The following is a 13784-nucleotide window of genomic DNA, read 5'->3' as shown; positions in this document are numbered from 1 at the left end:
CTTCAGTGAATGTAATGTGAGAAAACCCAGTGATTAATTAAAATGTTTACTTTTTTGAGTGGATTACATGTTTAAGTGGCGTTCACTTCAAACTGACACTAACTCTTATTAGCGTGCATGACTCTAAGGGACTTTTGAGGAGGAAATATTGTTGTGTTACAAAGTTTGTGTAGTGTTGCCTCCTTATTTGTGATTATTCCAAGCTGGTTATCATTTACCCGTGCATAGTAGCGACAATTAAAGTGAATATGACAGCATATCATAACGACGACGGTCAACTGGATAAAATAAATATCGATAGCAGTATCACTCGTCCAGAACCTTAACGACCATCTTGTACCTACCCAATTAGGAACTGGTACCAAAAAATACTGGCAGACGGTATACAGTACATCCTTAGTTGTAACCACAAAAAAAAAAATTGTAACCAAAAACAAGATTTTAAACCCAAACTTTTTTTGTTTGCAAATCTTTTTTTGATTGAAAATCTATTTTTTGTTGAGGTGGCATACAAAGACACAAACCGCTCTCCAGAGAACATGTTATGATTATTCAATGTTTAAGAGTCTAGCCTTGGCTGAGATTTAGACATTAGAAAAAAAAGATATTGAAAAGAAAAGGTGAAAATGTCACCTGATGGCTTGTGGCGACTCGTCGTCCCGGTCGCCGTCCGTGCAGGGTCCCTCTGGGAAGAACACTTTGTCTTCAGGTGTGGACGCCCGGTCCTCGTCCAGGCTGTGACCTCCATCGCTCCCGCCGTCGCAGTTGTCGACCTCCATCGTGACGTCCGAGTCCAGAGTGGGACTGGACGCCTCTGTTTAACGACAAATATGAGGTTGCAGTTCCACATGCGGCCAGCGGGCGGTGCGAACTCACCTCCGTTAAAGTCGACCTCGCCAAGGCAGTCGCGCGGTACTTTGACCGCACATCTCTTGTGGCAGTTGAACTTGCAATCTGAAGCACATAAAGAACTTCCAGCTGTCACCCTTCAAAGAAACATTAAATGTTGGTAAATGACCTTTGCACTGCAGGCCTTGGCGGAAGAGACCCTTGAGGAGCCGCTTGCAGTACTGGCAGATGGTGGGTCGTGTGTACGTGTGGACGGAGAAGGTGTGCGGCACTTTGACTCGACTCAAGACCATCTTCTCCATCCAGATGGGACGGCCGCTCAGCAGAGAGTTACGCTTACTAGCGCCCAGGAGGGGGCGCTGCTTGCACCGGCACACACATCAATAAATATACATGAAATATACAGTATATAGATAAATATATATATATATATATATATATATATATATATATATATATATATATATATATATATATATAAATTAAACATACAGTATATAGATAAATACATACAGACATATACATATATATATATATATATATATATATATATATATATCCATCCATCCATTTCTACCGCTTATCCCTTTCGGGGCCGCGGGGGGTGCTGGAGCCTATCTCAGCTACAATCGGGCGGAAGGCGGCGTACACCCTGGACAAGTCGCCACCTCATCACAGGGCGCGAACACAGATAGACAGACAACATTCACACTCACATTCACACACTATATATATATATATATATATATATATATATATATATATATATATATATATACACACACACATAAATATATTTATATTTTTTATGTATATATAAATGCACTATGTAAAGTTGTTTATGGGTGTTCTTTTATAATATCTATAAATATACTGGACATCAGGTGTACCTTGTATGCCATATTATTTCAAAGACTTTCAAAATGTGCATTTAATTCTTACTATACATACTGTCACCAAGTTTTGAGCAAATCAATGACTTTCTGTTCAGTAAAACATTTTTTTAAAGTTCCTTTATGTCTAATCGCCACGTGGCAAGTCGTATGCTAATCTCATCATACGCCGAGGGAAAGCACGCGATGGGACCGCAGACACTGCACACCACAATGAGGAGTAATATGAAAAGCTACTTGATAAACCATCACCCACAAAAGATATTGGCATTTTAGGATTATGTTTGAGTTCAATTACGGTAATTGTGTTTAACATTTCTGCAACTTCATTTGACATACTATGGCATAGAAGTCTTTTTTTTGGAACAATACCACACAATAATAGCGTACCGTGGCCATTATACCATGAAGTTTTGTTCTTTTCTGAATTTATTATGGATCTACTGAAAATGTGACCAAATCTGCTGGGTCAAAAGTATACATACAGCAATGTTAATATTTGGTTACATGTCCCTTGGCAAGTTTCACTGCAATAAGGCGCTTTTGGTAGCCATCCACAAGCTTCTGGCAAGCTTCTGGTTGAATTTTTGACCACTCCTTTTGACAAAATTGGTGCAGTTCAGCTAAATTTATTGGTTTTCTGACATGGACTTGTTTCTTCATCATTGTCCACATGTTCTCAATGGGGTTTAAGTCAGGACTTTGGGAAGGCCATTCTAAAACCTTAATTCTAGCCTGATTTAGCCATTCCTTTACCACTTTTGACGTGTGTTTGGGGTCATTGTCCTGTTGGAACACCCAACTGCGCCCAAGACCCAACCTACGGGCACATTTTCAGTAGACCCATAATGAATTCATAAAAGAACCAAACTTCATGAATGTTTTTTGTGACCAACAAGTATGCGCTCCAATCACTCTATCACAAAAAAATAAGAGTTGTAGAAATTATTGGAAACTCAAGACAGCCATGACATTATGTTCTTCACAAGTGTATGTAAACTTTTGACCACGACTGTATATATATATATACACAGGTAAAAGCCAGTAAATTAGAATATTTTGAAAAACTTGATTTATTTCAGTAATTGCATTCAAAAGGTGTAACTTGTACATTATATTTATTCATTGCACACAGACTGATGCATTCAAATGTTTATTTCATTTAATTTTGATGATTTGAAGTGGCAACAAATGAAAATCCAAAATTCCGTGTGTCACAAAATTAGAATATTACTTAAGGCTAATACAAAAAAGGGATTTTTAGAAATGTTGGCCAACTGAAAAGTATGAAAATGAAAAATATGAGCATGTACAATACTCAATACTTGGTTGGAGCTCCTTTTGCCTCAATTACTGCGTTAATGCGGCGTGGCATGGAGTCGATGAGTTTCTGGCACTGCTCAGGTGTTATGAGAGCCCAGGTTGCTCTGATAGTGGCCTTCAACTCTTCTGCGTTTTTGGGTCTGGCATTCTGCATCTTCCTTTTCACAATACCCCACAGATTTTCTATGGGGCTAAGGTCAGGGGAGTTGGCGGGCCAATTTAGAACAGAAATACCATGGTCCGTAAACCAGGCACGGGTAGATTTTGCGCTGTGTGCAGGCGCCAAGTCCTGTTGGAACTTGAAATCTCCATCTCCATAGAGCAGGTCAGCAGCAGGAAGCATGAAGTGCTCTAAAACTTGCTGGTAGACGGCTGCGTTGACCCTGGATCTCAGGAAACAGAGTGGACCGACACCAGCAGATGACATGGCACCCCAAACCATCACTGATGGTGGAAACTTTACACTAGACTTCAGGCAACGTGGATCCTGTGCCTCTCCTGTCTTCCTCCAGACTCTGGGACCTCGATTTCCAAAGGAAATGCAAAATTTGCTTTCGTCAGAAAACATGACTTTGGACCACTCAGCAGCAGTCCAGCTGGTGTCGGTCCACTCTGTTTCCTGAGATCCAGGGTCAACGCAGCCGTCTACCAGCAAGTTTTAGAGCACTTCATGCTTCCTGCTGCTGACCTGCTCTATGGAGATGGAGATTTCAAGTTCCAACAGGACTTGGCGCCTGCACACAGCGCAAAATCTACCCGTGCCTGGTTTACAGACCATGGTATTTCTGTTCTACATTGGCCCGCCAACTCCCCTGACCTTAGCCCCATAGAAAATCTGTGGGGTATTGTGAAAAGGAAGATGCAGAATGCCAGACCCAAAAACGCAGAAGAGTTGAAGGCCACTATCAGAGCAACCTGGGCTCTCATAACACCTGAGCAGTGCCAGAAACTCATCGACTCCATGCCACGCCGCATTAACGCAGTAATTGAGGCAAAAGGAGCTCCAACCAAGTATTGAGTATTGTACATGCTCATATTTTTCATTTTCATACTTTTCAGTTGGCCAACATTTCTAAAAATCCCTTTTTTGTATTAGCCTTAAGTAATATTCTAATTTTGTGACACACGGAATTTTGGATTTTCATTTGTTGCCACTTCAAATCATCAAAATTAAATGAAATAAACATTTGAATGCATCAGTCTGTGTGCAATGAATAAATATAATGTACAAGTTACACCTTTTGAATGCAATTACTGAAATAAATCAAGTTTTTCAAAATATTCTAATTTACTGGCTTTTACCTGTATATATATATATATATATATATATATATATATATATATATATATATATATATATATATTAGGGCTGTGAATCTTTGGGTGTCCCACAATTCGATTCAATATCGATTCTTGGCGTCACGATTCGATTCAAAATCGATTTTTTTTTTTCAATTCAACACGATTCTCGATTCAAAAACGATTTTTTCCCGATTCAAAACGATTCTCTATTCATTCAATACGTAGGATTTCAGCAGGATCTACCCCAGTCTGCTGACATGCAAGCAGAGTAGTAGATTTTTGTAAAAAGCTTTTATAATTGTAAAGGACAATGTTTTATCAACTGATTGTAATAATATACATTTGTTTTAACTATTAAATGAACCAAAAATATGACTTATTTTATCTTTGTGAAAATATTGGACACAGTGTGTTGTCAAGCTTATGAGATGCGATGCAAGTGTAAGCCACTGTGACACTATTGTTCTTTATTTTTTATTTTTTATAAATGTCTAATGATAATGTCAATGGGGGATTTTTAATCGCTGCTATGTTGAAATTGTAACTAATATTGATACTGTTGTTGATAATATTAATTTTTGTTTCACTACTTTTGGTTTGTTCTGTGTCGTGTTTGTCTCCTCTCAATTGCTCTGTTTATTGCAGTTCTGAGTGTTGCTGGGTCGGGTTTGGCTTTGGAATTGGATTGCATTGTTATGGTATTGCCGTGTATTGTTTTGTTGGATTGATTAATTAAAAAATAATAATAATAAAATAAAAAAATAAAAATTAAATTAAAAATAAAATCGATTTTTTTAAAATGAGAATCGATTCTGAGTCGCACAACGTGAGAATCGAGATTCGAATTCGAATCGATTTTTTCCCACACCCCTAATATATATATATATATATATATATATATATATATATATATATATATATATATATATATATAAAATAACATGTTTTAAATATGACACTTTTACAAAAAATGGTATAATAAATGCATTGTTTCTTATGTGTCCAGTCTCTGTCTAATAATAAAGTAAATATTAAAATTTAAAGCAGCTATAGTCAATCAAATGTATAATATACTAACCCTGTCACTGACCAAGAAAACATACAGTACAGTAAGTACATTATACATGTGATGTGACACAAACAAGGAGGGAAAGAGTGCATTCAGCAGAATTGGACCAATCAGATGGTTCCCCTCCACAGAACAAAGAGAGTTCTTGTCCTTCAAGCTGGTGCTGGACAGGATGCATGTGACCTTGTATGGTAATTGGTCATCTTAGTGCTAAAACATCACAAACATGTTTCTGCACGCTCTTATGGACCCGCCACACTTTTTTATTGTCTAACATTATTTCACACAACATGCTATTGAAACTAACTAAACAACGCAGAGCCTGTCAACAAACCCAAATGACCCTTTAATGATGCAGCGACTGGGTGTGTGTGTGCGTGCGCGCGTGTGTGTGGATGTGTAAGCGTGCGTGTGTGTGCGTACGTGTGTGTGGACGTGCAAGTGTGCGTGTTTGTGCAACAGGATGGAAAATCTAGTGCTTTGCCTGCAGCTATCAGCTCCTGTGTGTGAGTGTGAGTGTGTGTGTTGTGTGCGTGCCATGGTTACACAACGTGGTGTGTTCAGTCACACATGAAGAGGTCTCAGTACAAGCGAACGTAACGTACGCTACCTCATCCTGCGGCGTGGAGGGGAGCTCTATGGAAGGCGGGCGGACAACCGGGGCGGGAGCGCCGGGCAGGGAGACGTTTGAGGCTCGTCTCTTCTTCACGCCGCTGCAGTTGTTTGGGATCTTGAATGCACAACGCTTGTGGTAGTTTAGACCGCAGCCTGTACACAAAGACACACACTCAAAGTCTGGACTACTAGTTGCGGTCCAAGTCTCGCTCAGTTCTAACTTTAATCCGTGCACTTAACTCAGAATGTTAAAAAAGTATGTTAAAAGGCAGTACATTTAACACACTTCAAACGTTGACTGTGCAGTGAAGTACACTTAGCTCCTCAATAGTACACTACATAAACTTCTTACAGTGGAATGCAAACGCCCATGTCGGTGTCTCAGCGTGCAAAGGTGAAAGGTCATGCCCATACCTTCACATTTGAGGCCCTGGCGGACGAGCCCCCACAGCATCTCGCCACAGTCGTCGCAGAAAGCGGGGGCTTTGTAGGAGTGCACATAAAGCGCGTGAGGGCGGATCTGGAAGTCCTCGGCTGTGACCACAGCTGGAAGCACAAAAGCAAACATCACCTGTTGCTTCCGCTGACCCCGCCCCCCATCATGTTTCAGCCAATTAGGAAGCTCCCCCCTGTGACAGTATTTAACAAATTGTCTTTTTTGTGGGTCAACTGTTTGTGGCGGTGGAATACACCCAAACACACCACGCCGTCTGCAGCGGCACGCTAGAGAGGAAGCGGTCGCCATGCACAACTCAGGAAGTGACACAAAAAAATCAAACATGGCGCTCAAAAGCGTTTGAGGTCTGAATTGTTGTATTTTGGGGGGGGGGGGGCACCGTATGCCATTATCACGGTTTGGTACGTATTTCGGTTTTAAGGGCACGGTCCATTTTGGGTACTCTAAGGAAACAAAACTGCTTAGCTTTTGGGTAAACAACTACAATTTAAACCAGAAAACAAACAGGATACTTTAACCACAGAAGATGGTTTTCAAGGTCTGGCTTCTCCTTGGCACTATTGCCTGCCAAACGCTGGACTACTACTTGTTTAGCAAGTACACACCTTATCATTACTACTGGATCGTTACTTATCATTACTACGTTACTTATCATTACTACGTTACTTATCGCTAGAAATACTTGACTGTTACTTATTACTACTAATTGATCGTTACTTATCACTATTACATTACCACTAGACCACTAGTTATAACTACTATTACTCACCACTACTACATTACCACTACTACTTGACTGTTACTTACTACTACTACATTACCACTACTACTTGACTGTTACTTATTACTACTACATTACCACTACCACTAGACCGTTACATATTACTACTACATTACCACTACCACTACCACTAGACTGTTACATATTACTACTACATTACCACTACCACTAGACCGTTACTTATCACTACTACTAGGCGTTACTTATTACTACTACAGTACCACTACTACTAGACCGTTACTTATTACTACTAAATTACCACTACTACTAGACTGTTACTTATCATTACTACTAGACGTTACTTATTACTACTACATTACCACTCCTACTAGACCGTTACTTATTACTACTAAATTACCACTACTACTTGACTGTTACTTATCACTACTACATTACCACTACTACTTGACTGTTACTTATCACTACTACTAGACCGTTACTTATCACTACTACATTACCACTACTACCTGACAGTTACGTAACACTACTACTTGACTGTTTCATATCACTACTACGTTACTTATCACTACTATTTGACCATTACTTATAACTACTACTTGACCGTTAAGCAAGAGTAAAGTAACAGAAAAACAAGAAGAAACTGCTGACCTGAGAGAACAACCTCCACCAGGTCTCCCTCATGAATGTCCTCAGCTGAGGTGACGCGCTGCAGGATGTTGTCTGAGGTGAGGTCGTGGCGGAAGAGCAGGATCTTGTCCTGCATCCCGAAGAATCCACATTCTGGAAACTGAGGAGGAGGAGAAAGCAAGCACACAAAAGATGACCAGGGAAGTCAGTTGGTCGTTCTTACGCTGGTTGACATGAGCAGATACTGCAAACTCACAAATGATCCAAAACCAAGAAGAATAAAAACACAAATGCAAAAGAAAAATGCTACAAACTCCAAATACACATGAATAAGAGTTGCTGCAAGGTCACATAAATAAATAGAAGTTAGGCCAGCTAGCTGTCAGCCTTTTGACATTTACAGCATTTTCCCTTTGCATGTGTTTTATGGTGATTGTGTGTTTTTGCGTGTGTATCAGTTGTGTGTTTGGACACTGCTGCACATTTGCTCCTCCATCCATCCATCCACTTTCTACCGCTTATTCCCTTTGGGGTCGCGGGGGGCGCTGGAGCCTATCTCAGCTACAATCGGGCGGAAGGCGGGGTACACCCTGGACAAGTCGCCACCTCATCGCAGGGCCAACACAGATAGACAGACCACATTCACACTCACATTCACACACTAGGACCAATTTAGTGTTGCCAATCAACCTATCCCCAGGTGCATGTCTTTGGAGGTGGGAGGAACCCGGAGTACCCGCAGGGAACCCACGCAGTCACGAGGAGAACATGCAAACTCCACACAGAAAGATCCCGAGGCTGGGATTGAACTCACGACTACTCAGGACCTTCGTATTGTGAGACGCACTAACCCCTCTTCCACTGTGCTGCCCAATTATTACATTCTATATCGAGTCAACGTGCAACATACAACATTAAGCACATGCAACCCTATGCTGACCATTGCGTTAAAGTGTTACTACAAAGTCACACATTTACTACCCATTTACTACTTGACTTGACTTTTACCTGCCAGCCAACAACATCTTTCTTCAGCAATGTGCTCTTATTTTGATGCACACTCTATCTGCCTTTAATCCCACATTAACCATGCTAACACACACGCACAATATATATATATATATATATATATATATATATATATATATATATATATATATATATATATATATATATATATATATATATATATAAAACTGTTGTAGTCACCAGGGCTTACAAGATCCTCCAGACCACATCATAACCTTTGACCTCTCAGTGACAGGAGCAGGGATGTTGTCTGAGGTCAGGACATGTTTTGACCGTGTCGGAGCAAAAACACCAACTCATAATCTGTGCTGCTCTCATGCAATTATCATCAGAGACTTTTAGTCTTCATAGAGAACGCTAATCCTCTAAAAGGCCGAACACACACACACACACACACACACACACACACACACACATACACACACACACACACACACACACACACACACACACACACACACACACACACACACACACACACACACACACACACACAAACACACACACATTTGTATGAATATAGAGTTGGGAAAAGAAGTATTTGATCCCCTGTTGATTTAGTACATTCAAACCTTACAAAGATATGAATAATACATACAGTATATCATTTTATGGTAGATGTATTTGATGTATCTGACATGAAAACTACATAAAGAAATAACATCAAATACAAGTCATGAATTAATTTGTATTACATTAAGTAAAATATGTTTTTGATCCCCTACCAATCAGCACGTTTGTCGTAACCCACAGAGTATTTATGTACATTAAACACAAATAAGTAGTGTTCCTTTAAAAAGAAAAAGGACTCCTAACATCAACTCATTGTCTGAACAAAATACACCTGTCAAAAATTCAAACCTATCCAAGTACACAGCCATAAGTACTACAACTACAAGAAACTACAAATACAACGACAAGAAATGACAAATACACTACTAAAAGAACTACAACTACAAAAAACTACAAGTACACCGCCACAAGTACCACACCTACAAGAAACTACAGGTACACTAAACAAGTACTACAACTAAAGAAACTACAAGTACGCTGCTACAAGTATTACAACTACAAGAAAGTACTAGTATGTACAATAATACAAGAAACTACAATACTAAAACGACAAGGAACTACAAGTACACTACTACAAGAAACCACAGTTACACTACTACAATAAAATGCAAGTACTACTAAAACCACAATTAACTACAAGTAGGCTACTAAAAGTAGTACAACTACAATAAACTACAATTACTACAAGTATTGCACACTACTATGAGTACTAGAAAATACACATTCTATAAATACAGAAAAATACAATTACACTCGCAGAAATACTACAAATAGACTAAAATACAAGTACACTACTACAATTACAAGAAACTACTAGTACACTATTTTAAGTACTACATGTAATGCAATTACAAGAATCTACAAGTACACTACTACAAATACTGTAAGTACTACACATATGTACAGAAAACACCTGAGTTCTATGCTTGATAACAAGTATGTGTAGTATGTGATGTTGTGGATCCAACATTGCCCTCAATACAATAAAAATGAATTTAGCACACATTTATTTTGAGTTTTTTTTTACACTGTGTCGTTAGCTTGTTGCGATAAAGCGACCACAAAAGCGATGAAGTTCAAGAAGATCAAATACTTATTTTCCAAAGATGTATGGTGTGCTTTGAGGAAGCACTGATGTCAGCAGATGTTTCCTGCCGCACTAAACAGGCGCTAACGACTTTGCTATGGCGCCCAATTTGCACAAACACTCGGCCAAGCGGAGATGGCGAAGAGCGCAAACATACAAGGCGGGCGCCGTGTGACGCCACACACAAAGGCCTCCGCGCGTCACGCCGAGCGGGGACACTCAGCCCGGCCGATGGGAAGCAGGGAGATAAACACTCGCCACGTTCCTGGCATCCGCTCGCCTTCACCTCAGCTGGGAAACAACAGGAAGCCTGAGTGGTTGTCAGGAACCATGGAGGGCTACACTTGACCTTTAATCCCTTAGTCAGAGTCCAGGTGACTACACTACTTGTGTAATTACTGCAACAAAATGCAGTACACATGAAGAGGACAAGTACAAAGTGTACACGGTATACTTGTTGCAGTGTACTGATGCAAGTATTCCATTGGTCAAAGAGATATCTTGTCCTGACCTTCTGCATGCAAAGAGACTTCCTGCTTAGATGTGACAGCGCAAACTAACTTCCTCTTTCCCAGCTGATGATCAGCATGGCACCAACAAAACCTGAAAGTGCTGGTTCTGACACGCACATGCAGGACCCCACTTCTACAAAACAAGCACTCAAATCCACTCCAAGAGCTGAAAGCAATACAACTAAATGTGAGCAATCAAAGGAATTGTCCAGTGTTTGTAACATCATGGGTCAGAGGTCAAGGAGACATCCTTTTCTAGGGATTCTGTCAAGCCACTGTGAAAGTTGACACAAGATGACGTTTGGAATGTATTTTCATTTCTACCTTTTTATGCTCCTCACAGCCGGCCTTAGTCGCCATGGAAACCAGCAGGGAGGAACGGAGTGGAGGGCCCTCACGTTACCGTGGCAACAGCCTTTTGTTATGAACAGCACAGTATGTGTAATGATGGTAATATTATTATATACAATAATGTTTTGTTATCTTTACCAGGACTTCCTCTGAGCCTTCACAATAAAAGTAATTTACAACAACAAATAAAGTAATACATTTCTTTCCTCCTTTGTTCCTTGTTTTTTTTTTGTTCTATGGCGTGTTTTAAAAACATACGGTGAACACACGCACTAGCAAACACGCACACACACACACACACACACACACACACACACAGAGTTATAAGGACAAAACAGGAAGTAGAATTTAAAAGTTAAAGTTAACTATGTGAACTAAATATTATATTTTCTTTCATGCTGCTACTATTGCTAACAGGTGCCTGAATGCAACACCAGCTAGCCGGGAAACCAAAAAGAAGATGGAACAACAGGTAGTCACTGTTGTGGCCCCGCCCCTTTAAAGAGGACAACAAAGTGCTGACCTGGAACCAAAGTGGTCTGCCTGCTGCTTCACTGCGAGGAAGTTTGATTGACAGAGCAATATTGGGCGGAGCCTGTTACAATGGTGACCCATGACCATCCTAACATGTGTGTAATTATCTGAGTCCTTGAAGGCACCATCACCATTAAAGTTAAAGTTAAAGTACCAATGATTGTCACACACACACTAGGCGTGGTGAAATTTGTCCTCTGCATTCGACCCATCCCCTTGTTCACCCCCTGGGAGGTGAGGGGAGCAGTGAGCAGCAGCGTTGGCCGCGCCCGAGAATCATTTTTGGTGATTTAATACCCAATTCCAAACCTTGATGCTGAGTGCCAAGCAAGGAGGTAACAGGTCCCATTTTTATAGTCTTTGGTATGACTAGACCGGGGTTTGAACTCACAACCTACCGATCTCAGGGCGGACACTCTAACCACTAGGCCACTGAGTAGGTTTCATTCAGTACCGGCTGATTAGCCGTTCTAGAACCTGATCATCAATGCACCCACACACACTTTTTTTTACCTTCTGGTCCACGATGGAGCAGACGAGTTCCTTGATGGCCAACAACGTGAGGTCGGCGGGGTCAAGGGTCACAGACTCCCTTGTGAGTCCAATCTGGAGGAGAAAGGAGACGCCATGGATGGAAGCTGAGACGGTGGGATTCTGCACCACGTGGCTGCCATTGGACAGCTGACTGTAGAGGGCTGAGGGCGGGCTGGGCGAGGGAGTGGGTGGGGCCGCATGCTGAGGTAGGGCGGGGAGGTTCCATGGCGAGGAAGGTGTCTGTGGCGGCGAGTTGTTTTCAGACGACATGGGGGTCTTTGTGAAGATCACGTCAAAAAGATGCGTCCAGCTTTCCCTCTGTGGACTTTTGTCACCGCTGGCGTCCTGCAAACATCACTTCCTCTCGCCAAGCTTTTTGAAAAGATTTAAAAGCCTCGACTCATGATGGATGTGGACGAATATGCAGGCAAAGAAGAGCTGCTCTTTGTCATGTTGGTCTTCAGCTTCTATACACACAAACACATCACATTACTAAAACTGGAGAGAGAGTATGTGTGTAGTGTGCTCCATTCAGGGGACAATTGACATTATAAACATGGAACAAAACAGAAGACAGAATTATGTAAAGGTAATGAAATTGTGACTGGTAGCAAAATAATTCATAAGAATTGAAGAAAACAAGATGTTGGAGTTTTCAGACATTTAAGATTGCAGCCGAGATAGGCTCCAGCACCCCCCACGACCCCAAAAGGGACAAGCGGTAGAAAATGGATGGATGGATGGATGTATAAACATGTTAAAGATGACTGTTAACATAAAACCCAACATTAACAGTGAATGTATTGTAATTAATCGATTACTGGATCACTTGTTAATTACACAGGCATGTCAGTTAGTTGTATTGGTTAAGAAAATATCACAGATTAGATGGAAAACATTTAAATTGTGGCGAAATTATGAGCATCCCCTTTCCACCCCAAAAGACTACCGAGGGACCTTGAACGCCTCATGACAATCATGTTGTTCAACTTTCGCTCCTAAAATGTCTTCATAAAGGCGAATTCAAATACCGAATGTTAACAGATTATATTCAAATGATAGTTTAAAAGTGTTAATTAGCAGGTTGATGAAAGGAGAAGTTAAAATACATAATTACCTCACATCACGGCTGCCACGAGACTAACAAAGTTGTGAAGACGAAAAGAGCATGGCGATAATGCAGAGAAAATAGTTCTGGTTCTGGTTCAGTCACGACCTTTTTGGCCAAGCGGCAGGCTGCTCAGTCACTTTAAACAGCCGAGTGTGTGTGTGCGAGTGTGTGTTCAA

The 13784-nt window shown here is 40.7% G+C and overlaps 1 protein-coding gene across 2 annotated transcripts in view; it reads right to left on the bottom strand.

Annotated features, from left to right (window-relative positions):
- The window catches only part of LOC133576092 (serine/threonine-protein kinase D3-like), a 27664-nt gene extending 13880 nt beyond the window's left edge, over positions 1 to 13784 (bottom strand). Inside the window, exons 1-8 of one of the 2 annotated variants that reach the window (XM_061929054.1) lie at positions 13615 to 13784; positions 12477 to 12964; positions 7899 to 8037; positions 6466 to 6597; positions 6047 to 6204; positions 1019 to 1211; positions 877 to 954; positions 634 to 814 (exon numbers count right to left, since the gene is read on the bottom strand). In XM_061929054.1, the coding sequence (XP_061785038.1) occupies positions 634 to 814; positions 877 to 954; positions 1019 to 1211; positions 6047 to 6204; positions 6466 to 6597; positions 7899 to 8037; positions 12477 to 12767 (1172 nt within the window). In that variant the 5' untranslated portion in view covers positions 12768 to 12964; positions 13615 to 13784. The remainder of the gene's footprint in view (positions 1 to 633; positions 815 to 876; positions 955 to 1018; positions 1212 to 6046; positions 6205 to 6465; positions 6598 to 7898; positions 8038 to 12476; positions 12965 to 13614) is intronic. The other variant, XM_061929055.1, reaches the window with a different exon arrangement.

This window comes from Nerophis lumbriciformis, linkage group LG34, assembly GCF_033978685.3.
Source record: "Nerophis lumbriciformis linkage group LG34, RoL_Nlum_v2.1, whole genome shotgun sequence".
Classification (NCBI taxonomy): domain Eukaryota; kingdom Metazoa; phylum Chordata; class Actinopteri; order Syngnathiformes; family Syngnathidae; genus Nerophis; species Nerophis lumbriciformis.
The sequence above is the reverse complement of the archived record's forward strand: the minus strand, read 5'-3'. Positions and strand labels throughout refer to the sequence as shown.